The 27,889-nt window shown below is 47.3% G+C and overlaps 9 protein-coding genes across 9 annotated transcripts; 5 read left to right on the forward strand and 4 right to left on the reverse strand.

Moving 5' to 3' along the window:
• The first annotated feature begins 3 nt into the window (after nucleotides 1-3).
• Nucleotides 4-1,617, forward strand: DFJ58DRAFT_809234 (ADP-ribosylation). Its single transcript, XM_041391347.1, has 8 exons — nucleotides 4-459; nucleotides 510-624; nucleotides 683-861; nucleotides 911-932; nucleotides 985-1,022; nucleotides 1,073-1,212; nucleotides 1,258-1,294; nucleotides 1,354-1,617. Exons 1-8 carry the CDS (start codon nucleotides 333-335, stop codon nucleotides 1,485-1,487), a joined length of 792 nt encoding a protein of 263 aa, XP_041239310.1. The 5' UTR covers nucleotides 4-332; the 3' UTR covers nucleotides 1,488-1,617.
• Nucleotides 1,618-2,228: 611 nt separating this feature from the next.
• DFJ58DRAFT_79087 (ADP-ribosylation) lies at nucleotides 2,229-4,194 on the forward strand. The gene is made up of 7 exons (XM_041390288.1): nucleotides 2,229-2,548; nucleotides 2,601-2,750; nucleotides 2,806-3,130; nucleotides 3,185-3,296; nucleotides 3,346-3,552; nucleotides 3,610-3,784; nucleotides 3,833-4,194. The coding sequence occupies exons 1-7, from the start codon at nucleotides 2,384-2,386 to the stop codon at nucleotides 3,935-3,937; spliced, it is 1,239 nt and encodes a 412-aa protein (XP_041239311.1). The 5' UTR covers nucleotides 2,229-2,383; the 3' UTR covers nucleotides 3,938-4,194.
• Nucleotides 4,195-4,315: 121 nt separating this feature from the next.
• Nucleotides 4,316-4,965, reverse strand: DFJ58DRAFT_748553 (cytochrome c-like domain-containing protein; the record flags this gene model as incomplete). The annotated part of the gene is made up of 5 exons (XM_041387599.1): nucleotides 4,857-4,965; nucleotides 4,703-4,802; nucleotides 4,538-4,655; nucleotides 4,387-4,470; nucleotides 4,316-4,324 (listed from the first exon to the last, which is right to left on the reverse strand). The coding sequence occupies exons 1-5, from the start codon at nucleotides 4,870-4,872 to the stop codon at nucleotides 4,316-4,318; spliced, it is 327 nt and encodes a 108-aa protein (XP_041239312.1). The 5' UTR covers nucleotides 4,873-4,965.
• A 161-nt stretch (nucleotides 4,966-5,126) lies between these two features.
• On the reverse strand, nucleotides 5,127-6,710 carry DFJ58DRAFT_809243 (uncharacterized protein). Its single transcript, XM_041391348.1, has 7 exons — nucleotides 6,390-6,710; nucleotides 6,053-6,332; nucleotides 5,950-5,987; nucleotides 5,805-5,893; nucleotides 5,518-5,750; nucleotides 5,448-5,466; nucleotides 5,127-5,398 (listed from the first exon to the last, which is right to left on the reverse strand). The coding sequence occupies exons 1-7, from the start codon at nucleotides 6,522-6,524 to the stop codon at nucleotides 5,296-5,298; spliced, it is 897 nt and encodes a 298-aa protein (XP_041239313.1). The 5' UTR covers nucleotides 6,525-6,710; the 3' UTR covers nucleotides 5,127-5,295.
• Nucleotides 6,711-7,146: 436 nt separating this feature from the next.
• On the forward strand, nucleotides 7,147-9,736 carry DFJ58DRAFT_79177 (cytochrome P450). The gene is made up of 15 exons (XM_041390328.1): nucleotides 7,147-7,272; nucleotides 7,327-7,541; nucleotides 7,608-7,737; nucleotides 7,800-7,988; nucleotides 8,047-8,195; nucleotides 8,246-8,361; nucleotides 8,408-8,522; nucleotides 8,579-8,592; nucleotides 8,643-8,832; nucleotides 8,890-8,946; nucleotides 8,998-9,022; nucleotides 9,071-9,193; nucleotides 9,250-9,393; nucleotides 9,441-9,486; nucleotides 9,546-9,736. Exons 2-15 carry the CDS (start codon nucleotides 7,343-7,345, stop codon nucleotides 9,546-9,548), a joined length of 1,500 nt encoding a protein of 499 aa, XP_041239314.1. The 5' UTR covers nucleotides 7,147-7,272; nucleotides 7,327-7,342; the 3' UTR covers nucleotides 9,549-9,736.
• Nucleotides 9,737-13,025: 3,289 nt separating this feature from the next.
• DFJ58DRAFT_916577 (cytochrome P450) lies at nucleotides 13,026-15,309 on the forward strand (the record flags this gene model as incomplete). Its single annotated transcript, XM_041395484.1, has 13 exons — nucleotides 13,026-13,224; nucleotides 13,294-13,423; nucleotides 13,482-13,670; nucleotides 13,729-13,877; nucleotides 13,932-14,047; nucleotides 14,094-14,208; nucleotides 14,269-14,282; nucleotides 14,333-14,522; nucleotides 14,573-14,629; nucleotides 14,681-14,705; nucleotides 14,754-14,876; nucleotides 14,934-15,077; nucleotides 15,129-15,309. 13 exons carry the CDS (start codon nucleotides 13,026-13,028, stop codon nucleotides 15,184-15,186), a joined length of 1,509 nt encoding a protein of 502 aa, XP_041239315.1. The 3' UTR covers nucleotides 15,187-15,309.
• Nucleotides 15,310-15,320: 11 nt separating this feature from the next.
• Nucleotides 15,321-15,602, reverse strand: DFJ58DRAFT_809261 (uncharacterized protein). The gene has a single exon (XM_041391349.1). It carries the CDS (start codon nucleotides 15,562-15,564, stop codon nucleotides 15,358-15,360), a length of 207 nt encoding a protein of 68 aa, XP_041239316.1. The 5' UTR covers nucleotides 15,565-15,602; the 3' UTR covers nucleotides 15,321-15,357.
• Nucleotides 15,603-19,309: 3,707 nt separating this feature from the next.
• DFJ58DRAFT_857113 (uncharacterized protein) lies at nucleotides 19,310-22,130 on the reverse strand (the record flags this gene model as incomplete). Its single annotated transcript, XM_041393938.1, has 7 exons — nucleotides 19,310-19,414; nucleotides 19,472-19,870; nucleotides 19,921-20,265; nucleotides 20,329-20,669; nucleotides 20,740-21,061; nucleotides 21,118-21,513; nucleotides 21,552-22,130. 7 exons carry the CDS (start codon nucleotides 22,128-22,130, stop codon nucleotides 19,310-19,312), a joined length of 2,487 nt encoding a protein of 828 aa, XP_041239317.1.
• A 1,124-nt stretch (nucleotides 22,131-23,254) lies between these two features.
• On the forward strand, nucleotides 23,255-27,190 carry DFJ58DRAFT_718247 (uncharacterized protein; the record flags this gene model as incomplete). Its single annotated transcript, XM_041384453.1, has 12 exons — nucleotides 23,255-23,390; nucleotides 23,448-23,574; nucleotides 23,656-23,965; nucleotides 24,016-24,217; nucleotides 24,266-24,363; nucleotides 25,100-25,215; nucleotides 25,266-25,395; nucleotides 25,446-25,621; nucleotides 25,669-26,085; nucleotides 26,110-26,237; nucleotides 26,511-26,678; nucleotides 26,700-27,190. 12 exons carry the CDS (start codon nucleotides 23,255-23,257, stop codon nucleotides 27,188-27,190), a joined length of 2,499 nt encoding a protein of 832 aa, XP_041239318.1.
• Nucleotides 27,191-27,889: the final 699 nt, after the last annotated feature.

The following is a 27,889-nucleotide window of genomic DNA, read 5'->3' on the forward strand; positions in this document are numbered from 1 at the left end:
CCACTTCTCCTCATGTTCTTGTCGTGGCTGCAGAGCATTTGCAGCATGGATACAATCTTTGAGATTGGGCAGTGATTGTGATCCACCTTTTTTACGTCTGCTCCTGAGAAACTACGGTTGCAATCATTAATGCACTTCGCATTGATTGGGTCGACACGATTCAGAGGCTCTTCATTGTGCGGGTAGACGGGTCCGATAAATTCGTTATGGCTAATGGTGCTATGCGAATAGCGTGCGGGGAGTGCACCTCAACCGCGTTGGAATACCGAGATCATATTTTATGGACATGAGTAGGGCTCGGTTTGTACTCCATCTATCTGACTTTGCTATCTATGTCAACTTCGTCTTTTGAATCCTTAAACTTGGACGAGTTCTCTTTGGAGAACCCCGTCAACTCCTCCGCAGGCCGGCGCAGCCGCTTGGTGTATTTGAGTCGTGATAGTGCTCACTTCGCCAAAGGTAGCTTGATCTTGCTCATCAGTCGGGGCTAGCTAATCCTGCTCTTTCAGTTGAAGATCTTTTCAACAAAGGATGGCGACATGGCAAGAAAGTCAGGCCACACATACAAGGAATTTTTAAGATCCTCTGGCCTGACAGCAGTCTTGAGCCATATCTACAGTACAGGTGCTGCCACAAACGCTCGGAGCGGAAATGGTGTGCACTAATCATTACTGCGTTATAGGGAGCAGGTGCAGGCCCGCGTAAGGGCTCGGAACGAGGCAGGGAACGAGAAGTTACTCTTCCACGGTACAAACAGGGCATGTCTCCTGGGAGAATCCTCGAGGAATATTCTCCTGTGTGGCCTCAACGAGTGCTATCTTTGCTCCATTTTGCGCGCATCTTTTGATGTAAAGAAATGCGGTAAGGTTTTTCTCGATCACCTTCATATCTGTGGTCTAACACTACATAGGCACGAAGAACGCTTTCAAAAGGTGAGAAAAGGATTTAGAATCTAGTACACCGTTTTGACAGTTGACATTGTAGGTTTGGGCATGGTATATATACTTCTGCTTGTTCGTCTAGTCCGTTTGTCTTCCTTTTACATCGGCGTACCCGCTCAATCGCAGCACAGAAGCTGACGATTACTCTTGCAACTTGTCACAAGATGCATGTCTCCGCACCTTGCTAGTCAATCGTGTTGTAGTTGGGAGGCCATACAAACGGTACAGGAATGCACCTGATCTCGTAAGACCTCCCGATGGTTTCGATTCCGTGAGTTCCTCGTCGTTTAATAACCATTTGCTCACATCCTCGCAGGTTACTGGTGAGATCGGCTGGGATCTGAACCATGAGGGCGAGTTTAGATTGGTTATTCATATGTGGATTTATACTTACCTTTCATATTCGATCTAGAAACCGTATGCTATACAAATGACGCTGTGCGCCCTGCATATCTTATCGTATATGGACATAAGCCCAAAGATTCGCTAAAGCCAAGCTTTAAGACCCTGATGTCAATGTTATTCAAGACACCGTTAGTCTCATGAACGAATGTTCGACTTTACTGTTACATCCATGATAAAGCATGGGGATGCTCGAGGGGAATTACTTAATTATTTATTCGAAGCAGCTACTACTGTTGTAATACTACTTTTTGTATGATTAGCACAATTTGAGGCGAATATCGCCGCAGAATGGTCGGCAAATACGATTTGATGTGGCTGTGCAATTACATGAACCATGTTCCTTTCGCATCCACCCCGCAAAACTTCTGACGTCGTGCCTTCACACTTACAGTTTGCGGGTGACGAAAGAAATTTCTTTTACCACGAGTTCAATATCGAATATCACTTGAGTAGCGACTAAACACCTTTCGGGCCTACACATCATAAGCAATATAGGACACGTCGGCTCGTCTCTGCATCGGTCGTGCGGTGCAAGACACTATTCTGGCACTGTTTAATGATAGTCTGGGCCTGAAAGCCTGACATCCATCGAACGTCCATCGATATATTCTGCGGCTGTACTTATATGAGTACCTTAGAGGAAAATGCGCGAGCTGTGCATGGTGCACCGTGCGTCAAGCCGTGCGTCCAATCGATACAACTGTCATATTACTATCCAGCCTCGCATAATCCTGCTCGCTCGGATCACGAGATCTCCGTGTCAATGTGCAGTGTCATTGATTCCAAGGTTGCACAGAGTCCACGGAGTCTCTTTTCCCTCGCGGAGAACACGCGTCAAACGCGTTTCATTGAAGAGCGATTGGCCCCTCTCCATGATGGACTCGTACTAAGTATAAAGTGTTGTTCGCCTCGAACATCACTAATCACAACTCATCCGCAGACTCAAAGCTCCTGGAGAGCCAAGTTCGTTGAGTATCTAGCCTTGATCCTAGTGTCATCTTGCTTGAGACGAGCCTGGTACCCCTGATACCGGCAAGATGAATGCCACGATCCCACCCATGCATACTGCACTTTCTGTGCTCGGCACGATGGCTGGCCAGTACATTGCCGCGCAGGGCCAAACGGCTCAGGCTAAACAGCCTGTGCCCGCCAATGCGTCTACCCAGCAGTCCACCGTGACTGCGACTCTCGCAATATGTGACGTATGTGATTTGAATGAGGTCTCTACTTCTCAAGAGTTAACGCCGTTTGCAGATTTGTAAAGTCCGACCCAAGTACTTCGACGGACAAAAGACACACTCGTACTGCGGGAAGACTTGCGCGACTACAGCACAAAACAAGCATATTCCCAACAGCAAACCTAAGCGAAACAAGACCAGCAAAGCCTCCCGCAGATTGTGCGACGTACGATGATTGGTACCCATTTAAAGATAAGGTCGACTGACATGCATCACTTCAGCATTGTCATAAGCATCCCAAGTACAACGATGGCACCACGACCCATTCGTACTGCAGCAAATCTTGCGCACAAAAAGCGAAGGCTGCAGGAACGTCGGCTGCACAACCTATACAACCAGCCAAGTCCGTTCGATCATTCTTTCATCGGGTGTTGACAGTACTTACTACTGCTTCTCGATCCAGTCCAACAACCAATGGTTGCTTGTTGTGTGGAAAGGCTGTGAAGGGCAAGGGTCACTTCTGCAGCCAGGCGTGCACCTCGAGGGCTGAGAAGAGTGCCCCAGGGCTCCTAGAAGTCCCACAAGGACACGATACATTCAAGAGCGGTAAGTAGCACTCGCATGTTAATGCGGGTGATTGATGACGTTTATGTGCTGTAGTCGCTGACCAATTTAAAACGTCGTGGAGACATCAGACTCCATGCCCGGCAGTTCGGAAGGTGCACAAAGTGATCGCGTCGCCAGCCTCCATTGCTAAATACGAGGCATATCGGTCAGTCTTCATTAACGTAGATACTGGCGTTTTGGTTGACAAGGAGCAGTGCTGCTGTTGAGAGCCGTGGCAACTTTGCTGCAGCTGGGCGTTCTGCAGGGAACGAGAATCGCCGCTGGCACGGAACGACCAGGGAATGCAATCTGGGCGATAACGGCAACTCCATGCTGTGCTCATCTCAGACATGTTCCTTGTGCTGCATTCTCAGAACGTCATACAACCTGAATCTCTTCGGCAAGAAGACTGGCTGGGGCCGGTATGTCCCCCTTTAACTAATCGATCATGGTATCTTGAATCTTAATGCGTATATTAGATTCGGTCACGGGATCTACACGTCGTCGACGTCATCGAAATCGAACGACTACTCCACGAACGTGAATCCATCGAAGTTGAAGGCGATATTGCTAAACAAAGTGGTTGTTGGCAAAGGTTACAAGATGACGCAAGACAACACCTCACTAACCGCGGCTCCAACTGGTTATGACTCCGTATGTGTCCTGCCTTTCGCCTTTTGTGCTTGCTCTCAACTGGTCTAGGTCCTCGCGGAGGTGGTGAACGGAGGATCGTTGAATTATGATGAGCTCGTGTGTTACACTAATGACGCCATCCGCCCGTCCTATATAGTCATGTACGATGCATGAGAGGAAGGGGATCCTCATCCCCTCCGCGGACAAGCACCATATTACATGTGTAATTTACTTATCTATTTCTTTTTCAACCTCATGTATTCAATAGGAACGCGTAGACTTGCGCTGGGACATATTAATGTTACGCACTATATTTTTGCATGTTATTGCCAATAGGCTAATCACTCCACTTTTCTTGTGGTGCATGGAGGCAACATGACATAGCACCGACTACCGACAAGCAAGAGAGAAGAGTATATCGTGGTATGAGCGGGGATAATGGACGCAAGGACATGCGAGCAAGGGTGGTCGTCTAACGTACTAAGACCTGATGCAAAACCGTACTGTAGCTGTAGTCTGTATATGAGTGGGATGTCCGTGGTGGATATAAAATTAGGCCGTCTGGAACAGGAACAATTCATTAGCATTGATCTCACGGCTATTCGTGAGGAGAGATGACGTACCGCTTTCTTCAAGAAAGTAACAAGGTCATTCCTGTCCTTCTCCTTCTTGAGACCAACGAAGTTCATGCTGGTTCCAGGGATGTACTGTGTAAAAATTACAAGTGCGTCAGTCGGTGATGATGCACAGAAGCTATCCGCGCCCGCGACGAACCTTTTTGGGGTTCTCAAGGTAATCGAAAAGAGTGTCCTCTCCCCATACAACGCCCTTCTTCACGTTAGCCGCCGTATACGAGAAACCCTCCACGGAACCAGTCTTGCGACCGAAAAGACTGGGAGACGTTCAGCAAAAGTCGAGGGCGGCAAGGAATACTCTTACCCATGCAAGTTGGGGCCGACCTTGTTGGGCTCGCCAGCACCGACGGTGTGGCACAAAGCACAACTTCTCTTAAAGATGGCAGCACCCTTACCAGCGTCACCTTAAACAGAAGTCAGCCTCTTCTACTCCGCCCTGCAGCAGAAACTGAGCTTACCTGAAGCGTAAGGCATTGCGAAAGTCTATGATGTGAAGAAAGAGAAGAGGATTAATTACGCGAGCGAAGCCTTGAAGGCAAGTGGAGACGATGATGAACCGGTGGATACTTTTGGTCTTTGAAACTTTTTCGCCTCAAAAATGATTTGAGCCCGATCGAGCCGAAGGTCCGCCGGTTTTCCCCGATGCAACGCTGGCCAATCAACATCGTACCATTTCGGAGACGGAACGGAAGCATACTCGGCCCCTCAAATGCTTAGCGCTCCAGTGGTCAATCACAACATAATATCTATTTTACACACTGTCACATATGTACTAGAACCACATACAGTACAGCAGTCACTATTGTTCATGATACAGAACAGACACTCAGTAGATCGTAACTAGTTATGGTGGTAATGCCTCGGCGGTGCTCAAAGTTACTCGCCAGAACTGTGTACCTATATAGCGGCCGCAACTCGGATAACCATCGGATGGCGAATACTGCGGGCCGATTGCCAAACAAGCCAGGTAATCACAAGCATACCAAAGGTCAAGGTGAGGCTAATGAACGTGGTCAGTTAATAGTCCAAGATGATCTCGGCATACGCACATCTGGACAACTGCAAGGGCTAAAATTGCACATCAGTTTTTGGATATCCCTCGCGTGACAGCTTACTAACCAAAGAGCATCTGCAATTGACCGCAATACACCACTCCATCGCATGATCCATTCATGAACATGCGAGGAAGCGACTTGTTGAACAGACCTGCACCGGCAACCCAGAATACCCATGTCACGAGTACCCAGATTGCCTGTGTACCTACAGACGCAATTGGATGTCTGGACCACAAGGGATCGAGGAAGAACAAAGTATATGTGCCTGAAGTCACAGTTGTCCAACAGGCTGAAAACCTGTTTGACTGCATGCTCAATTGCATATAACTTCAAATCGCGAAACAAACGCACAAGAGAAACCGTACACCACTGCGAGTAGTAGGATCAGGTGCGTTGTTGTTGAAGCGAAATTGCAGCAACAACCAAGTGGCATCTGCAACCTATTATAATAGAGGTCATGCATGTTTCTGTACGAGAATTAGATCATTATTCTCACCTCTGCCAAGCTAACAGCCAACAAGAATACATACACGACTAGGTAAGACAAAGTCAAGGTGCGTCAACAACGAGGCAGCAAGACATGAGGATAAAACACCAACGTGGACCGTACTGCTGAACTCGCGCCCCAGATATCTTATTGATAGACCTTGGGTGCCGCTTTGAATGCCGATACAGAAGATAGAGTGGGCAGAAGTATATTAAAGCAAGCATGGGTGTCACCGCAGCTATGACACTCGAGATAGCACTCGTATATATTCTTGAGCTGCTGACTGCATCGGGGGCACTGGAGACTGTCGGGGAGCTTTGTAGTGCGAAAGAACCACAGACGAGAGCACCAAGGATGCAGATTGATGAGGCAAAGGGAAGCATTTCGACCAGCTAGACGCGTAACATTGGTGTTCAAGTTTAGCTAGCTAAAGAACGGACCCGACATACCGAAAGTGTTTGTTTACGGCCGAGTGTAGGTCTTTTTGCAACCGGTAAAGTAGCTGTTGAAGTCCACCTGAATGGCCAATCTGGTAGAGGAAAGAAGACAAGGAGCGATGTAGCCTTGAAACGACGAGCCCTCATCGTCTACTTGCAAGGGTGTTGCGGAAGAAGCGTAGACATGCTGATTGAGCATGCAGAAAACGTGTTTTCCGTGATACAGTAGGAAGATATCGATTCGCGTGAGCACATCTTGAGGATACAAATGTACCACGAGACAGGCGTAGAAGGCACGAGTAAAGCGATCTTTAATGCACAGTCTCAGTCTGGAGCTTTACATTACAAGTCACGAGTCTGACTCGCTTACATAAAGTGCTGCTTGACCTTACGGAGCCTTTAAATTGCGGGCGCTCTCTTTAGACGGACTTTAACCTTTCCACCCCCACTTCGGCTTCACGCTATAGAGAACGAAAGTTGGCTAATATGCGAAGGTTTAGCCGCCAAATCAGGAAAGATTTAGGGACCGTCTATGTAATTTACGAGAGGACGGCCGTAAGGTCACGGTGAAGTTGACACAGACAAGTTGACAACGACATTTTCAAGTTAGGGTTGAGCAGTTTCGAATTATCGTCGGTATGCTTGCAAACACCTAGACCTACGCATTCAAAGACATCGTACCGATATCTTATTCCCTCCTAGTAAGTACTCACTGGAATAAGTACAAGTCGTACGTGTGTAACTCGCGGACATGTAGAACCAGCTTTGTCACGGTATACTGGCACACCGCTTCCGAGCCCGTCATAATATTCGCGGCGAACTGCGCACCACAAGGCACCTGCCCTGGAGACTCGAGTCTGGACGCGAAGACTGTATTGCAATTGAATTGAGTCATGTAAAAAGTTTTTGCTCAGCGGCATACATATAAATTGACACGCCCGAAACACAGTTCTTTCATCCCCATCATGTCGTCGGGCTGGAGAGACATCTACATTGGCGCCTTGACCTGTGCCGCTCTTGTTGGTGCGGTCTGTTATGTCAGGGAGAAGAGAAAAGTGCTTCCGCTGCCGCCGGGACCGCGGCCTATGCCAATCATTGGCAATATCCGGGGGATTGACATCAATGCCCCATGGTTGGCTTACACGGAATGGGGTAAACAATACGGTGAGTGCGATGACACGGAAACATAAATATGACTACGCAGAATTTTGCTAAATGGTCTCCTGCTAGGCGATATTGTATACTCGCACCTTTTCGGCCAACATATTATTGTGATCAACTCCGAGAAAGTGGCAATCGAGCTTTTGGAGAAACGGTCATACAACTACTCTGACAGGCCGGAGCTTCCAACAAACAATCTGTAGGAAGCTATTCTTAATTAACCTGCCAGTACAGTTCTTGACACCGTAGCGTCTGTAACAGTCTCGGTTTCGATTTCAACACCATACTCATGAGATACGGAGCTCGCTGGCGTCGCCAAAGAAGGATATTCCATCAAGCATTCAGGGCAGAGGCAGCTCTAGGTTACCGCCCAATGCAGCAGCAGAAGGCTCAACAGCTCATGTGTAACATGCTTGATGCTCCAGAAGAGTTCGTAAACCATATTCGCGTGTAAGTCTTCTTCCGCTGGCCAGTGCGGTGCATTATTAATACCGCGATTCTCTACCAGATTTTCATCTTCCGTGATAATGTCGGCTTCATATGACTATGATACAAAGTACGATGACCCATTGGTGGCGCTCATCGGGACGTCTCTCGAGTTGGCCGTGCAGGAACTCAGACCTGAGGTGGCTGCTGTGTTCATCGCATTTCCGAGTCGTGAGTCTTCAGTCGAATTTTATGGGCTCGACTGGATGCTATTTATACAGTTCTTCGACTACCAGCATGGTTCCCTGGTATGTCGATCAAGAAGAAGGCCATCCAGTCACGAGAATGGGTTCGAGAGTGGATGAACGATCCTTTCCAGTATGTGCTCAAAAGAATGGTATGGGTCGAGTTCCCGCATATTCGCACCTGACATGTCCCAAAAGGCTGAAGGGACAGCCCAGTCATGCATAGTTTCAAACGCCCTCAGACGGATCGGCGGAAAAGGTACTTCTGGTGAGATATCGATGATCAAAGAATGTGCAGCCACGGCATTTGGAAGTGGGTACCAGTCGGATACAGTGTCGAAATAATATTGACAAGAACTGTCTGAGTAGCTGCTTTCGAAACGGTATTCAGTTTTCAAGAGATCTATCTTGCACTGCTCTGATTTTTACTTAGACAGATTCGGTATTGCAAGTATTCATCCTTGCCATGGTGCTCTTCCCAGAAGTACAAATGAAAGCCCACGCTTTGATTGATGCCGTCGTTGGCACGTCGAGGTTGCCGACTTTCGAAGATAGATCATCCCTGCAATATATCGATGCTATCCTTCGGGAAACTCTTCGTTGGCATCCGATTTTGCCCCTATGTGCGTGTACAGTTTTCAGACGCCCGTCCGTTTCTTACGGAATTGTGCATTGTGTAGCAGTATCCCATGCGTCGGTGAATAGCGATGTGTATGAAGGATACTATATACCCAAAGGCACGAAATTTCATGTTTTCTGATGAATTTCCTTGCTAGCCTCGTAAACAGGTGCCATTATTGTGCCGAATGTGTGGTGAGTCCGCATGTCCAAGGGATCACCCAGAGGCCAACTACTTTGTAGGGCAATGTCACAAAATGAAGAAAAGTACCCAAATCCTTCGCAGTTCTCGCCCGAGCGCTTCCTGAACGCCGATGGCAACCTCAATGATGACACCGTCGATATGGCCTTTGGATTTGGAAGAAGGTTTGTCATGATATCTCCTCTTTTCATATGACATCAAACATCCTGTGATACTGCAGGATTTGCGTTGGCCGACATTTTGCCGACGCATCTGTATGGATAGCAATGTCTGGTCTACTTGCTATGTTTACATTTTCGAAACGAATTGGTGCAGACGGGGAGGCGATTGATTTCGAACCACAATGGTTCAGTGGTATCGCAACGTGCGTTCGTTCCCGTTTCTCTGTCTCAACTAATAAGACTTTTTTAGTCACCCACTTCCCTTTCCGTGCAGCGTCACTCCAAGGCTCCGCAAGGTAGATATATGATCATTAGCCCAGCTATTTTATTCGAAAGGACGATCTTTTACACAAAGTAATTATATGTGGCTTCATTTTCACTCCTTCCCCAGTGCTCTCCCCAGTGCTTTCCACCCTCATTACAATGACATCCTGCTTCACCAAGAATGTGTTGGTCTTGGTAGTGTTCCTGTCGTTACTGTCTCTAGCATATCTTATACATGAAGATTGATATATATACTCACCGGCCGCCAAGGCATACATGAACGTCCCTCTGAACAAACATTAGTATTGGGAGGAATTTGGCTGATATGTATCCCTGCTCTTTTACGATTCGAGGAATAATTGCGTGTCTCTGCAAGCTTCTTGAGCTGATGTAAAAGCGACAAATCTTTAGTAAGAGCATGCTCGTGTGGGGTACTAAGGCTGGCAGGTAGAAGGTAAATAAACACGCAGGGCGCCGTGGCGAAGTCTCAGAGATCAGCGAGTTACAAGGCTCGAACAAGGTCTCAAAGGGAGTAACAGCGGGGCCGGTAACTGTTGCAGCTGCTGCTATGCAGATGATCAAATAGTGGCCGCCAGTCATCTAATGAAGCGACTCCGAGATAATAGATACCATACTCGTGATGTCACGATACACCAGTCAAATCGGTGCAATCGATGAATGTATAAAAGACAGACATTGGTAGAGCGTCATGACCATGAATAAAAGGAGGGCAACCGTAAGCGGCAACCAGATCTCACTATTTCAATGTGAGCGGCTTGTTAGTGCCTTATTATGCATAACAACTCACCCCTGCAGAAAGCTATAAGTAAGACTACAAACGGCGATGAGAAGTACCCACTGCAGAACTGAGAGTCTTCACTTTTGCTAATTGTATATCAGTCGCAAGAGTGATGGCACATAATTTTCGCTCCGACGGACTATAAAGGGCAATGCTAGGGAATGAAGGAGGGAAAAGAACCATCGGTACAACGAACGTGCTGGTTGATTATTGGGGCAGGGCTCCTGGGAGCACATCCAGGACTAAGTGCACAAAACGGCAGCTATGATTCCCAAAAGCTTGCCATGCAGTATACCTGCAGATGTGATCGAACGAGCCTCCAAAAACGACGCTGGCAACAGGAGCATTGATGCATCCGACGCAGCAATGGGTCGGTGTCTGAATGCAAAGGCGGGAGCTGAGTGGAAGGATGACAACGTGACAATGTAGTTTTCGGCTTGTGCGCATCGCAAAGGTCGAGAAACAGTAAGTGTGCTTTCGCGGGAGCCAATTTATACCCCGGATATCGGAGCTCATACGCGCACCCATACAGGATTTACCTGCGGGTACCAAATAAGAAAATTATTAGATACTGAACAACGAAAACAAACGCATCTACATAAGAACAAAGAACAAGCACGACGGACGAGTGTGAACGATCACGAACAAGTGCGAACAAAAGAGCGTGAACTAATGGATGCAAACGAGTGAATTACTTTATCATAAAACAAAATGGATGTGCAAAAGTAGGTACTCACACCTCCTCTTTTCACCTCCTCCTCCTCTCTCCATCTCTTCCTCCGATGCACTACGCATTCGTGTTTCGACGCCGTCAGCATCTGCTGACACGGCTCGAGGGTGAACGCTCGAGGGTGCTAGGGGGTGGAATGTGTGGGCAAGCAAAAGAAGAGATCACGCACCTCCTGAGAGTGCAACACGGCCGTGGCACCATCAGCTAAAATGCTCGAAAGACAAGATCACGCACCATCTGAGAGCGGGACATAGCCAGAGCACCATCAGCATTGAGTAAGCCGGTCACAAACCGAGATCACGCACAGGCTGAGAGCAGTACACAGTCAGAGCACCATGGAAGACGCGGTTGAGGCCAGAAACATGGATGAATAACTCCATGACGGCGTGTCTAGTGTTGTCGGCGGCATAATGTAGGATGAGTTGGATGGAGACATAGGCGCTAAAAGCGCGCCTTTAATGACTGGAGAAGGACGAGGGCAGCAAAAGTGAAAGTGAAAGTGACGGACGAGTGGAGTGGAGTTCGGTGGGGGGACAATCATTTAATGTTGGAAGTTAGATGAGGATACTAGATAGTACAAGTGCTAAGCGCTAAGCTGGTAAGTCGCGGGTGGCAGAACCGTGAGAAAATACTTGCCAGAATTAGGTGCGGCATTCGCTCACATTGGGGTTAAACTTGTCCTTCAGCATGTCCAGATATTGTGCCTTCGTCACTCATGTCTTTTTCTCTCATGTCTGTGGAAGTCTGCTTCTAGTTTTATTACTCATCCAAAGCACACACTATTGAGTCTCGCATTTACTTTGCCTTATGCTTCCGTGTCATGTACTACTTCTGTCTCTCGGTTCGCAATAAAACGAGTTCATGGTAACCGTTATCATTCGGATCTTTCTCGGTTCCTTTGAACAGCTTCAAACCCTGAGCGCAAAAAGTCCGGACACCCGCACGTCATTCACAATGAAAAGACCCCAGACTCTGTCATCTTCGAGTTTACTCACTATCGCAGCGCCGCCATGTCACGCAAAATCCAGCGGCACAGCCTGCAGGCAACGGACACCAGCACTGCGGTTCCCAACATTACACTACGCATCATGACTCATGCATTGCAGCAACCAACGCCTCGAATAACCATACCATTCACGCCAACGTCATCCTGCACGCTTGTTAATGCCCTTCGACCAGATATTAGAGAAGTACCGGAGCCGTGTCTGGCCGCGGCACACTACATAATCATATCAATGCACCAAGTTTGACTCTTACTCCACCTTGCCGATGTTCCCGTCTCGCTGGCAGTTCAGTACTCTTGACCTTGACGGCGCAGTGTGTGGATGATGATAGCCTAGGGGCCACCCAAACCTCAGTCTACTTAACCTACAACAAGACACTCTGACCCATTTTAAGACCATGAGCAGGCTTTGTGGCTGTGTGCTCTTCATTACCATCTTTTTGCGTGTCCAGAGTATCCCCCATTCTAACTCGCAAGTAACGCTCCCCCATTTTATCGCATATGCACTTCATCGCACCAAATTCAATTCTTCCATTCTTCCGTAACTTCCGCTGCTCCCGTCCTGCTCCAGAACTCAAGGCGCGCTTTATTTTACAGTAGCCGGACGCGCGCCCTTGTATAAGACTGCCCATCATATAATTTAATATTTATTGATGTGCTACATGGTAGGATACAAATAACACAACATCCTAACGAAGCCACGTCAGCAACATGAGTAACGAAGGAGATACGCTAATGAGGAAAAGACGGTAGCGGGGGTGGGGTGAGTGGCGGAAGCTGGCATGCGGGCAATGGTGACATGGCCGAGGATTATATCATGAAGCGAAGATGTTTAGCAGAGTCTGGGGTCTTTTTATTGTGAATAACGTAAGGGTGTCTGGACTTTTGTTTGCTCAGGGTTTGAAGTCGTTCGAAGGAACCGAGAAAGGTACGAATGATAACAGGTTACGAGACACCGATTGAATTGAATCACGAAAAAAAAGATGCTCAGCATACATATAAATGGACATGCCCGAAACACAATTCATTCATCCCCATCATGTCGTCGGGCTGGAGAGACATCTACATTGGCGCCTTGATCTGTACCATTCTTGTTGGTGCGGTCTGTTATGGCTTGGAGAAGAGGAAAGTGCTTCCGCTGCCGCCGGGACCACGGCCTGTGCCAATCATTGGCAATATCCAGGGGATTGACCTCAAAGCACCATGGCTAACTTACACGGAATGGGGTAAACAATACGGTGGGTGCGATGACACGGAAACATTGTGAAATATGACACGCCCAATTTTGCTAAATGGTCTCCTGGCAGGCGATATTGTATACTCGCACCTTTTCGGCCAACATATTATTGTGATCAACTCCGAGAAAGTGGCAATCGAGCTTTTGGAGAAACGGTCATACAACTACTCTGACAGGCCGGAGCTTCCAACAAACGATCTGTAGGAGCTATATTTAACTAACCAGCCAGCATAGTTCTTGACGCAGCGTCTGTAACAGTCTCGGGTTCGGTTTCAACACCATACTCATGAGATATGGAGCTCGCTGGCGTCGCCAAAGAAGGATATTCCATCAAGCATTCAGGGCAGAGGCAGCTCTAAGTTACCGTTCGATGCAGCAACAGAAGGCTCAACAGCTTATCCATAACATGCTTGATACCCCAGAAGAGTTCGTAAATCATCTTCGCGTGTATGTCTTCTCCAACTGGCTGGTGCGGTGTATTATTAATATCGCGATTCTCTGCCAGATTTTCATCTTCCATGATAATGTCGGCTTCATATGACTATGATACAAAGCACGATGACCCATTGGTAGCACTCATCGGGATGACCCTTGAGTTGGCCGTGCAGGAACTCAGACCTGAGGTGGCTGCTGTGTTCATCGCATTTCCGAGTCGTGGGTAGATTTTCAGTCGTATTTTGTGGGCTTGACTGGATGCTATTTATACAGTTCTTCGACTACCAGCATGGTTCCCTGGTATGTCGATCAAGAAGAAGGCCATCCAGTCACGAGAATGGGTTCGAGAGTGGATGAACGATCCTTTCCAGCGTGTGCTCAAAAGAATGGTATGCGTCGAGTTCCCGCATATTCGCACCTAACATGTCCCAAAAGGCTGAAGGGACAGCCCAGTCATGCATGGTTTCAGACGCCCTCAGACGGATCGACGGAAAAGATACTTCTGGTGAGATATCAATGATCAAAGAATGTGCAGCCACAGCATTTGGAGGTGAGTACCAGTCGGATACAGTGTGTCGACATAAAATTCTGACAAGAACTGTCTGTGCAGCTGCTTCCGAAACGGTATTCAGTTTTCAGGAGGTCTATCTCGCACTGCTCTGATTTTTACTTAGACAGATTCGGTATTGCAAGTATTCATCCTTGCCATGGTACTCTTCCCGGAAGTACAAGTGAAAGCCCAAACTTTAATTGATGCCGTCGTTGGCGCGTCGAGGTTGCCGACTTTCGAAGATAGATCGTCCCTGCAATATATCGATGCTATCCTTCGGGAAACTCTTCGTTGGCATCCAATTTTGCCCCTATGTGCGTGTACGGTCTTCAGGCACCCGTCTGTTTCTCACGGGATTGTGTAGCAGTAACGCATGCGTCGGTGGATAGCGATGTGTACGAGGGATACTATATACCCAAAGGCACGAAACTTCATGTTTTCTGATGACGTTCCTTGCTAGCCTTGTAAACAGGTGCCGTCATTATGCCGAATGTGTGGTGAGTCCACATGCTCAAGGGATCACCCAGAGGCCAACTACTTTGCAGGGCAATGTCACAAAATGAGCAGAAATACCCAAATCCTTCGAAGTTCTCGCCCGAGCGCTTCCTGAACGCCGACGACAACCTCAATGATGACACCGTCGATATGGCCTTTGGATTTGGAAGAAGGTTTGTCATAATATCTCTTCTTTTTATCTGACATCGAACATCCTCGTGATACTGCAGGATTTGCGTTGGCCGACATTTTGCTGACGCATCTGTATGGATAGCAATGTCTGGTCTACTTGCTATGTTTACATTTTCGAAACGAATTGGTACAGACGGGGAGGCGATTGATTTCGAACCACAATGGTTCAGTGGTATCGCAACGTGCGTTCGTTCCCGTTTCTCTGTGTCCCAACTTAAAAGACTTTTTTTTAGTCACCCACTTCCCTTTCCGTGCAGCATCACTCCGAGGCTCCGCAAGGTGGATATATGATCATTATCCAGCTATTTTAATCGAAAGGATGATTTTTTACACGAAGTAATTATATGTGACTTCATTTTTCAATGCTTTCCCGGTGCTTTCCACCCTCATTGCAATGGCATCCTTATTCACTAAGAATGCGTTGATCAAGAAATAAGGGAGATGATGTTTTAAATATACAAGCTAGGTGAGGTTTGGCACATCATCTCGGCCTTCTGTTATTCCAGCAGATGGTTGTGATGGGAGAACCATGTCCATCTCGTCGACTTCAACGTAGATTTCTCCTTCAGTAACTCCTCTCCTCCATTGGACGCGACTGAGGTCCGTATGGTTGAGCAGCCATGCCGGATCAACATGGTAAGTTGCAGCCAAGGAGCGGATGCTTAGCATCGCGCGACAGACAGACGACTGTAGTTGCTGCTGCTATGCTGGGAATAGACGTTTCTCATGAGCTTTAGTGAACTACCGTGGACCAGACAGTCTTACTTTCCCCCAAGAGCTGAATCATAAACCTGGCAATGGTTTCGGAGTGTAATTTGTTGCGAGGCTATGGCGATAGAACTGACCTCTGGTTCAGTCATAGACAGACTGATGATTTCATACAGCAATGTTCCTGTCATTATTGCCTTTAGTGTCTCTCATACGTGAAGGTCGATATATACTCACCGGCCGCAAAGGCATACATAAACATCCCTCTAAACAAACATTAGCACTGGGAGCAGAATTTGGCTGATATGCAATCCTACTCTTTTACGATTCGAGGAATAATCCCGCGTCTCTGCAAGCTTCTTGAGCTGATGTCGAAGCGATAAATCTTTAGTAAAGGTATGATCGTGTGGAGGACTAAGGCTGGCAGATATATGATGAATAAAAACGCAGGGCGCAATGGCAAGGTCTTAGAAATTAGCGAGTCGTAAGGCTAGAACAAGGTCTTGAAGGGAATAACTGCGACTTCCGGTAGCTGTTGCAGCTGCTGCTATGCAGATGATCAAAACAGTGACCGCCAGCCATCTAATGAAGCGACTCCAAGGGAATAGTCTTTCACGACCCTCGGCCATGTGATAGAGCTCAGTGCACTTATGCCCAATCGATCCTATTAAGATATCGACGACAGTGTGCAAGCTAAAAATGTGTGGCTGGAACAAGGAGTTTCATGCCCATCACAAGTGAATGGACAACATCCATACCTAAAATATGACGAGTTTGACCTACGATGACCGACACTCATCACACTCATCAGCTCCTTGTGGAATACGTAGATCACTGGACACTGCTAGACCAAAGGTTGCAATGCATCTGTAGTGTAATATTAATTTGCACCGCTGGAATTTTCTGTCTCGGAAAAAAAAATCTCGCCTTCAGTCTGCCCGTAGACGACTACCTTGAAGCTATGTGTGGCTGAGGAACTAGTACCAAAGTGTGGCAGGTAAATGCAGAGCTCGATGCAGATCGCGATCGGGACATATTCCAGCGTATCTGGTGTCTCGCTGCAATACTCCAAATGAGAATACAATCTGTAGTTTGATGGTATTGCCCTCGATAAAATAGTGCGGTTTTGTCAACTCCTGTCGATGTAGCACTCTCTGTACGTTTTACGTTTGCGAAGCGGAAGAGACAAGTCAGACATAACATATTCTTGGAATTTAGCGACGTTGCGGCAGTAGGACCATGCCAAATTTCTAAACCAAGGTCTGACCAAGTACTAGAAACTAGGGAATGGATAGAGCGTCGTATGAATTATTAAGTACTTCAAGTTGGCACTCAGTGCTATTCCTGTCAGGCTGTAGTATTATTAGTTGTTTGGTTGATTTTGAAAAGAAAACATTCAACCGTTCAACTTCAAAGCTTCACAGTTTTATTATCACCGATTCACGCCAAAATCTGTTGCACCCTCGACTACCATGCCCTCAACAGCTCCGTCATCATCTGCTTGTGCAGCCCCAGTTTGTTGCTCCCATATCCATCATGCCTTCCCTGCCGTCATGTACCTGCCTGGCCCTAGTGCCGTGTTAAAGATCAACTTTGTGCGTGATTCCTTAGTGTCAACATTGACATCATCACAAAATAACTTGCCACATATCCCTGACACACCCTCGAGCACGGCTGTTTCTGTCCTGCTAAATCATTTTGACCCCCTGTAACTAAGTTTGAGTACCGGTGTGGCCCAGTGAGGAGCGGAGGGGGGTGAAGGTTTGGGAGTGTATTCTATCAAATCAGCCTGGACATCATTTGGATAAAGCGCAAGGTAAAAACATTAACATAAAGGCAGACCTTTCCGAATGTCTGGTTTCACTCTTTTTTGGCAGGTACATAGCCCACATCAGTGCCTCGTCACACCTACTACATGCCGCGTCACCTGTGCGTCAGCACTTCAGAGTCTAACTTTGGCGTATTTTCAATCTGTTTAACAGAATCTCCTTTCGTCCTAACAGAAACGTCATAGTCGTCCATACTAGGCAGTACTAGTAAACCATTTCTTAAGCATTCTGCGGGTTGCAATGGAAATCATCCAGATCAACCGCAGCCTTGGTGTTGGGGACCTCCGAGTCGTCCCGTGCCATGCCTGCTCAGGTGCGCCGTTCAACTGACGCTCTTTGAGAACTCAAACTTGATAATTAGAACGGGTCACGATATAATAGCTTGTCTTCCGGCCTCTGCAGATCACTCGACATTCACATGCTTTAAGTGAGCAATGCTTCCATAACTCGTTGCTGTTGCAACGGTTCTTGTCACACATAGAACTGGCGCCAATATGCATTCCGCCTTAAACTTAATGCCAGCTGAAGAAGGAATTGAGCCCGTAAAACGTCGCCCTTTGCTGCTGGCTGAAGAATTTGCACCCGTTAAACGCCGACGTGCTTCGCAGAGGGTCCAGAGAGGGATTAAAAGAATATGGTCATTGGGTGATTAGTAGCTACTACTTGGTATGTGTTCATAGGAGAAATAAAATAACGAAGGAATGGTAATGAACCCGTGCAACTTGATCTGGGAATCGCATAAACCTGAATCTAGAAGATATATGAACGTTTGCACTGGCGCGTCAGTACCTCAGTGGCCGCATCAAGGCTCCGTGTCAATGGCACGTCAACATCACATAGGTTCGTCACATTCAACATGTGGTCCCTACTCTAAACAACAAGCTGAACTTAACTTATCAGTCATTATTGTGAATTGGCTTCGCAAGGAAACATCTTGTTCCACGCCAAATTGCCAATATACCCTGCTTCACAAGGCAGCTGGCCATCGGCTGGAATTGTAGGTTTATCAGTCCGAAAGGGGATTTCAGGTGGACTGAGTTCTCCTACATCAAGAACAGTATTCAGCACGTAAAGGCAAGACGTTTTCCTACTTTCTCCTTCAGATTTATCTGAGCCCACACTAGTATCACATCCTTACGAACAATGCGTTTCGCCTTTGTCGTCGCCATTGTTGCTGCTTTAATATCTGCCACTGACGCTGCCACTGATGCTGCCAGTGAGGGCTCACGCTGTCCAGTCTTCTGCTCCCATAGTAACCAGTGCAAAAACTCTGACTGCATGGGACCGCATTGTGTGAGTATGAGTGGTTTGCATTTAACCAAATAACTCATCGGCATGGTAGATCCTCTGGATATGCTCCTGGGGTTAGGCTATTTGCAGTGCGGGATGGTTTTCCTGATGCAGAATCGAAGGCCGAGTCTAGAACCGAAAGCACGACCGTCATAGAAGTCTTCGTTTCAGTATTTTCGTTTAGATTATCACGGGCAATTACTCTACATTTAACCGCACTCATCCGTAAAGTTCCCTTAGGATTTCTCCCAGTTAAACTAGGCTGGTATCTGGTTTTCATTGCACGAGACTATATTCTACATTGCGCCACTATCTAAAGTCTGAATAACTTCTACCTGCCACATCAGGAAATCACGAGATCACTTTTTACCCACTTAAGTACCACTTTTCATACGACTTAGCGAGCAACCATCGCACAAAGTCAAAAAAGTAGCACGGACTTTTTTCAGTAGATCTCACTACTCAAATTCTACTTATCCTCAGCTTTTTCACACTTATTTTTTGTGGGACGGATTGAAAAAAGCACGATACTGAGCATTGAAAGTTGACCACATCAAAAAAAGGGGTCCAAAAGCATGAAAAAGCAACTAAAAAGTAGTCCAGAAGAATGCAGGAAGCTCGCTGAATGTGTGGATTTGTAGGTAGTATGGCTTCAATGATCGGAGTGGGGGTGGGGGAAATGCAGCAGGGATCTATTAGTGTGTAAACGGTACTGGTACTAAGCACAGAGAGCATGGGATGGAACAAACAGCCAATATTCTGCCGGTGTCAGATGAGTCAGTAGTTGTAGAGCGCATGACGAGGAAAAAATACATACAAAGCAGGGCACGCCCACACTTGGGTTTCAGGTCCTCGGCAGGAGCATTCTTGAGCTTCTGGATTGCCTCCTGGCGCTGCCGCACCATGGCGATGGTGTCTATTGTATACTTCAGCCCCCGCCTTGCGAGCGATTGGTAATAATCAGTCGTCGCCGATCCACAATTTGCCTCTGAAAATACCGACGTGCCAGCGTCCTTGTTACTGGATTTATTGCGTTTCGAAGGTATCGTTCTGCAAGATTTAGTACTGCCCTTCACACTACCAGTGGCTATGCTTTGGTCATCGTCGAGAGCCTTGGGCTTTGCAACAAAGTTGAAAGCGCGTTTGAGCTATAAAAAATGATGGTTAGTTAGAGTTAGAATATTTTAATAGGACCTACTGAGGCAGCACATGCTGCAATCAGGGCCTGCATACCCTGCAATTGCAGATCATCCATGTTGATCGCAGGCACGTCGAGGAACCCAGCAATTGCATTGAGATGAGTGGCCTCGATCATTTCCAACATAAATTCAGACCGGTAAATCTGACCTGGATCGCGAACCTCTGGATCCTCGTAGAGGAAGGCCCACTCCTGAAGAAGTTCAGCTGCCAGCGTTTGTTCGAAGTTAGCGTCTTCGTCCTCGTCCTTGTCCTCGTTATCTTTTGAGGTAGCGAGAAAATTCGCAACAAGGGCGATGGCCGTGGATCCAAAATTACTGCGCCAGGAGCAAATGTGCTGATTCACCTTTAATCAGAGATGAGTCATAGTTAAAAATATTAGTCTGAAGGTAAGAAATAGAAGACTTACCAGACCAATGATAGGGCCGCGCGGTTGAACCTTATGATTCATTCCTGGATAAGCAACATCGAAGATAGCCTGGAGCGCTGGGAGGGGTTTCTCGGTCTCAATGGACCAGAAATTAGGCTGAGCGCCTGCCCACAGAAAGACGGTGGGGATAAAAGACCTTCGCCACATACCATCCTCCAGCATAAGTGGGGGAAGATCAGTGTTTCGCCACTGGTTTCCACTTTTCGGCTTCGTCATCATGTCAGCGGACATCACACTGGGCTCAGGTGATACCGGAGCATCCATCTTCTTGGTAGCCGGTTCCAACTTGATTTTCTTGGGTGGGTTTGCGTTCTTGCAGACTGTTACACTAGTCTATTGAGAACCTCAGTATCGATAGAATTAGATATTGAACTTGAAAAAAAAAACTACCTTTGAAGTGACCCAGTGCTGGCTCAACCTCAGGAGACATGAAGTGAGTGGCATCGAGTACCATTGCATCAAAAGATGCATCTGCATTATCCTCGTCAGCCACGTTTGAGTCCTCTTCAGACGAGGTAATTAAGTCGACTGCCTCGATTGGCCGCTTTGAGGAACTACCAGTGCGAGTTGACTGGGCCTGTTCTAGAGCAAATTGCACTATTTCAGCTTGCTGAGTGAAGGGCAATAGATTGAATGGCGTCGACACTGGCAGTATCTCGGAACTGTTGTCATCTGAATGTTCAGCGATCTCACCAGAGATCGCCACGACACTCTAAAATTGTCAATGCGCATTGAATCATGTCAAAATCAATGTTGTCGAATGCTTACCTGCATCTGCTCCCGGGCCTTTCCTTTTGTGTTGGCCACAAAATGCTCTTTGAATTCGTTGTTGTTGTCTTCTTCGTCATCGGTGTCGATGTCGATGTCGTCGTCTCCATCTTCATCCAATGTGGGAGCATGTGAAGTCTTGGATGAGTCTGTCAAAGAAAGAGGCGGATCCTTCGCGAGTGAGACTGTGGTTGCAACAGTTTGGCTTGATTTTGCTGACGAGATACCCAGAGAGTCAACAGAAACAGTTTCAGTGTGAATGCTGTGAACAGGAAAAGGTTTTGCAGCAGCCTTTGGCTCAGGTTCGAGGTGAGTGCGCCAATTATTAACCTTGCCCGTCAGACTGTATTTCTTACTTCTGAGCCCCCAAGTAAGGGTCATAAAGCGAAGCGTAGACTCTGTAAGCATCAATAGCATGGTGGTGAGAAGATTACTGATGGGTTAAGATTTCCTTTCTTGTCGCTATCAGCTTTCCCTTGAACCAGATCGCCATCAATGATCTGCCTTGTAGCTGCACTTATGGCTTCTCGCGATACTGTAGGGTTGACCTTCTTCTTCTTCTTCTTCATCTTGACTTCCTCATTCCCAGCCACCTCATTTTCAACCACCTTGCCATTGCCTCCACCCACACTATCAACTGGGTGCTGACCGCCTGCGCCTTGGACTTTGGCTTGTGCTGGGGGAATGGAGGGGTGCTCTAAGGCAAGCTCATTAGTTTCATCTTGCCACTTTTCCTTCTTCTTCACTGGTCTAGCGCGGGGTTTTACCGGTTTTGCCCTGCTGGTCGCTTCAGCCACCTGCTCCACCTGCATGGCAGCCTCAATGCCTGCAATTCGATCAACTCCACGCTGCAGGGCAGCTTCCTTAGCGGCCTGGGCTTCGAGAGCACAGCCTTTGTCTTCTGCAACCTGGGCTTTGGTACGTCGCTTCTTTTGACCTTCGAGAAGCACAAGTCCAGGGTGTCGAGTCGCATTTGCAGGGTGTGTACGGCGAGGGGAAATGGGGGGTGCCATAGTGGTTATGGGGGGTAGGAAATAGCAGAAGAGAGCATGGACCTCGATACTAAAAGGTAAGAGTCGCAAACTGCAATTTTCTAAGTGTTAAACCCAAACAAACAACTCTCCAAAACGTAGTACTACTCAATACCTCATGCCATTTTCTAAGTCCACCTATACTTCAGCACAACGACAACAGGGTGTGGCTGCTGCACCAGAGCAGGTACTGGCTAGCCTACCAGCAAACTTTATCCCCGACTCCAAATACCATTAACTCAAGTGCCGGTACTGGCCATCCTACTGACGAGCTCTCCCCAACTTTATCCCTGACTCCAAATACCATTAACTCAAGTGCCGGTATGGTACTGGCCATCCTACTGACGAGCTCTCCCCAACTTCATCCCCGACTCCAAATACCATTAACTCAAGTGCCCTACTGACGAGCTCTCCCCAACTTTATCCCCGACTCCAAATACCATTAACTCAAGTGCCGGTACGGTACTGGCCATCCTACCGACAAGCTCTCCCCAACTTCATCCCCGACTCCAAATACCATTAACTCAAGTGCCGGCACTGGCCATTCTACTGACGAGCTCTCCCCAACTTCATCCCGACTCCAAATACCATTAACTCAAGTGCTGGTAGTGATCCTACTGACAAGCTCTCCCCAACTTTATCCCCGACTCCAAATACCATTAACTCAAGTGCCGGTACGGTACTGGCCATCCTACTGACGAGCTCTCCCCAACTTCATCCCCGACTCCAAATACCATTAACTCAAGTGCCGGTACGGTACTGGCCATCCTACCGACGAGCTCTCCCCAAATTCATCCCCACTCCAAATACCATTAACTTGAGTACCAAAGTCAGCACCCACCGTTCTTCCTGCTTCTGCCCTCCTACCAACAAGCACCCTCCTCCCCTCCAAATACCAACAACTCATGTCCCAGACTGACTCAGATGCAAGTCACCCGCGCCGCAAGCCAATTGGTCTTTGTATCCCTTGCACAAAACAAGGGTGCAACTGCTGGTTTAAGAATTGGTCAGGGTACACACAGCACACAAACGCTAAGCACCCCGTGTTTCCTACATCGAGTCAGCCATCCAGGCCTTTTTCGCCAAGTCCTGGGCTGCCTGACACCATGGATTTGGGTGATGCTGGCGCTATGGACTTTGGAGATGATGGAATCATGGACAACAACGATCCTGCGCAACAAACGGCTGAATTTTTTGGCCCTGGCAGCTGGCTGTACAGAAACTATCACCCATTTTTGTCCGGTATGTGTTTTCTCATTCAATTTCTCTCGAATGTTATCTTATTCGTAATCTACAAAGCTCAACCTTGTGATCTGGAAGGCAACTTCCTTCCACCAGGAACCTCACCTCCGCCACTCACTGACAAGGCACCAGATGACTGGACACCCTACAGAAGCCGGGTAGAGTTCGAGCTTGCCGATTATCTGTTCACGAAGAATCAGACCCCCGCACATTCTATTGACCATTTACTCAATATCTGAGCAGCTTCGCTTATACACGCCGGTAGCAAATCAACTATATTCTCAGATCACCGCAGCGTCTATAAGGCAATCGATAACACTCCTTTCGGCGACATAAAATGGGAATCGTTTACTGTCAAATATACTGGTGATATTCCAGAGGAAGGCACAGCACCATGGATGGCAGATAGCCACGAAGTGTGGTTCCGTGACCCCCGCGAAGTCATTCGCAATATGCTCGCTAACCCTGATTTTGCTGCAGAGATGGACCTTAGACCTTATCGCGAGTTTGCAACCAAGAATGATGAGCGCCAGTGGAAAGACTTTATGTCTGGAGATTGGGCTTACAAACAAGCGGTACGTGTATTGTTTTCTTTATTGTTTTTAGGTTTGACGTGCATCTACAGGACATTATCTCTGAAGATACTGATACTCATGGCTCTACATTCGTGCCTGTGATTCTCGGGAGCGACAAAACAACGGTTTCGGTTGCAACAGGACAAAATGACTATTATCCTCTCTATGCATCTATTGGAAACGTCCGGAACAACATGTGCCGTGCGCATCGCAATGCTGTCGCTGTTGTAGGGTTTTTTGCAATGCCGAAAAGTAAGTGCTCGTTGATTCTTTATTCTATTGTCCTTACGTCTCGCACAGCTACCAAACAGCATGCCGAGACAAAAGAATTCCGAAGGTTTCACCGGCAGTTGTTTCACTCCTCACTCTCATATATTCTCAAGAGCCTGAAGCCCGGTGTAGAGACTTGATCCTGAGTAGCCTCACAATGGCATATATTGCAACATAGGTCGAGTCTACAGTAATATGCATGCAACGCGACACTTGCGCGATAAACGCGACGTTCGCGCGACGCACGCGACATAGGCGACACTTCCGCGACTTGCGCGCGCTTTAGGCGAACTTTCCCGCGCCTAAGCGCTATAGGGCACCTGACTTCCCACTGTGTTTTCCCATGTCCAACCAAGTTCCCAGGTATGCATTTCTCCATTTATCATTTATTCCATTATCGTACCATGTTTATTTTCACTTGGTACACATTTACACAACACACATTACCACGGACGACCATCATCATAGACAGTCACCATCTCCGAGTTTTTATTATGTTTTGAATAAATCATCGCAAGCCCTAGTAGCAGTTAGCTCTAGTGGCCATATCCGCATCAGTTGTCTTATCAGCATCTCAGTACACGTCTTAACATCTCACTATCGCTCGCATACCGCTTTCACCCAGTTCCGCTTTTCGACGCGCGACTTTCCCGCGCTTCGCGCGCCTATAGCGCCTTTGTTCCCGCGCTTTCGCCTTATCACGCGCTTTGCGCATTCCCCCTAGAGTTGACCAGTGGATATTTGCTTTCTCCGCTTCCCCTAAGGGACGAACATATCGCACTCATATTTTCCTCCCTTCAACAATTATATCAGCTGCACCCTCAGCTGAGTTGAAGATCCTTCACCGGCATGACAACGCCTGAGGTCGCACGTTTTGGGGACGGGCACTATCGCCGTGTCATCTATGGACTTGGGCCTTATATCGCAGACTATGAAGAGCAAGTACTACTTGCATGCATAGTTCGAAAGTGGTGCGCTAAGTAAGTAAATTTTCCGATGATCTATTGTATTTGTTCTGATACTGAAATAGATGTCTTTCACATTCCAAGGCCCTTGACGAGATCAATATCCTTCGCTCAAGACGTCATGTAGATGCACTCATTGAGGAGTGCAATTTCGATACTCTGTGGGCAGAGTATGGTGTAATTGCCGTCCTCGTGGTATGTCAATTGTTCACCTTCAATAATGCTTAGTACTGACTCGTTTGCAGCCATTTATGAACGATTTCCCTCGCGCTGACATCCACGAGTTACTCGCACCCGACCTTCTCCATCAAATCATCAAGGGGTCATTCAAGGATCATTTAGTTGAATGGGTTGAGAGATACCTCTTGCAAGAGCACGGAAAGACACGGGCTAACATCATCCTCGATGATATCGACCGACGGTACGTTTCGTCAATCTTAATTTTGATTTTTTCTTAATGTTTCATAGAATTGCAGCAGTTCCTCCTTTCCCTGGCCTGCGCCGATTTCCACAAGGACGTCACTTCAAACAATGGACCGGTGACGACTCAAAAGCCCTTATGAAGGTATACTTGCCCGCAATTGAGGGTCATGTCCCTGAAGATGTCGTGCGCGCATTCAGCGCCTTTCTCGAGTTCTGTTACCTTGTCCGACGCAACGTACTCACGGAGAAGTCCCTCAAGGAGATTCAAGATGCACTCACTCGTTTTCACCAGTACCATGAAATTTTCAAGACCACCGGAACAGTGACGACATTTTCGCTTCCACGACAACACTCGATGGTACACTACGTCCATTGTATTCGGCTCTTTGGTGCGCCAAACGGCCTATGCTCTTCAATCACGGAGTCGAAGCATATTAAAGCCATCAAGGAACCTTGGAGGCGGTCCAGCTGATATAACGCACTCAGTCAGATGCTCCTGACCAATCAGCGTCTAGACAAATTGACAGCATCGCGTGTGGATTTCCGCACTCGTGGGATGCTTGCAGGTACCTGCTTATCATCCATTCTTGCAGCACTTGGTACATGTTATTTCTGTCTTTTTTACTACCATCTAATCACTATCTTTGTTGCTAGAACCATCAGCAGATGTACCTGCGCAGGCCGAGCAACCTGTGCCCACCAGTGCAGAAGAGCACGATTCAAACCAACAGGAGCCACCTATTGTGCGCGAAAGCGCCAGCATACCTGACGTCGACGTTATTGCTGATTCCGAGGATATCGATGCACCAATGTCAATCCTTGCGCACATTCAACTGGCCCGAACATCTCGTAAGTCATTTTTTTCATTTGCGTCTCAATATACTAAGTGCTATTGGTACAAACAGAAGGGAAAAAGCGCGCCCAGACCATTCCTGCATTGGCCAACGAGCTCGCTATCCCTCACTTAGCTGATCTTGTTCGAGACTTCCTCGTTAAACAACTGTATCCGGAAATGCGCACCGCAGAGATTCCCGAAAGCATTATGGACTGCCCTCGTTACGAAGGAAGGATTTGAGTGTTCAATTCCGCAGTGTCAACGTTCTTCGCACCAAGCGACTTGAGCGGCATTGGTGGGATGAAACGCGAGCACATTCGTGTGTCTCCCAATTGGAGAAACGGGCACACACGCAAAGACTGCGTGTTTGTTATTACTGATCCAAATATTCATGGAATGCGGGGCATGGATGTTGCCCGGGTACTGACATTTTTTTCGTTTCGGCTCAGAGGTGGATTTTATCCATGCGCGGTTGTCCGGTGGTTCAACCGAGTCGGCAACGCACCAGATGATGAGACAGGCCTATGGATGGTGGAGCCATCTTCTATCAATGGCCACGCGCACTTTGCAGTGATTCACGTTGAGTCAATTTTTCGGTCTGCTCATCTTATTCCTGTGTATGGTATTGAACCGCTCCCCATGGCCATTAAATCCCACCATGTCCTTGATATATTCACCCTCTTCTACGTGAACAGATACGCTGACCACCATGCCTTTGAAATAGTTTGCTAGTGCTCTTACTTTTCTCTTCGTTGTTTGCTTTTTTCCTACTTATAACTTTTTTCTAACTTTTTCACTTATGTTATCATTCAATTTCATGAAGTTCTCGCATCCGAAAAATAAGCGTGAAAAAGTGACCATGAGCAATTTGTCTCTTAATTAAGTGCCGAAAAAGCTAGAAAAGTGAACTCGTGATTTCCTGATGCAACGTCAGAAAAGCGGAGAAAAGTAGGATGAGTCTGATTATACGTCATTTTGAGATTTTGAGATGTTTGACGTGGCTTCAATCGGTGTCGTACTCTCTGGATGGGAGAAAACTAGCAGCACCGACACATCCAGTGCACTCTGCGCCCTATCACACTTATCATTAATTGCAGTGCAGTCCATTCTCAAACAAGTGCGAAAAGCCAAAAACAAGAGGAGGGAATCTGCTTTTGAGCTTGTGGCAGCTTGTGACAAGGAGACGTTATGGTTCTTGTGCGAAGCTGCGGCACTCGTAGAGTGTTCGCACGAGAGAGACGATCAAGAGTAGACTTAAGGATTCGAATGAGATAACTGTCCGAACTATAATGTATTCAGTCAGGGAAAGATTAACTGCTCTGACAGTAAGATCAACGCTAGTTTATATACTGTAGAGCTATGAAACTGAGGTAATCAAAAGGAAAGCTAAAGAATGCGATAGAACTAAGTGCGTGCCAACGAGGATATTGC

Source organism: Suillus subalutaceus (genome assembly GCF_016647625.1).
Source record: "Suillus subalutaceus strain FC151 chromosome Unknown DFJ58scaffold_129, whole genome shotgun sequence".
In the NCBI taxonomy this organism is placed as follows: Eukaryota; Fungi; Basidiomycota; class Agaricomycetes; order Boletales; family Suillaceae; genus Suillus; species Suillus subalutaceus.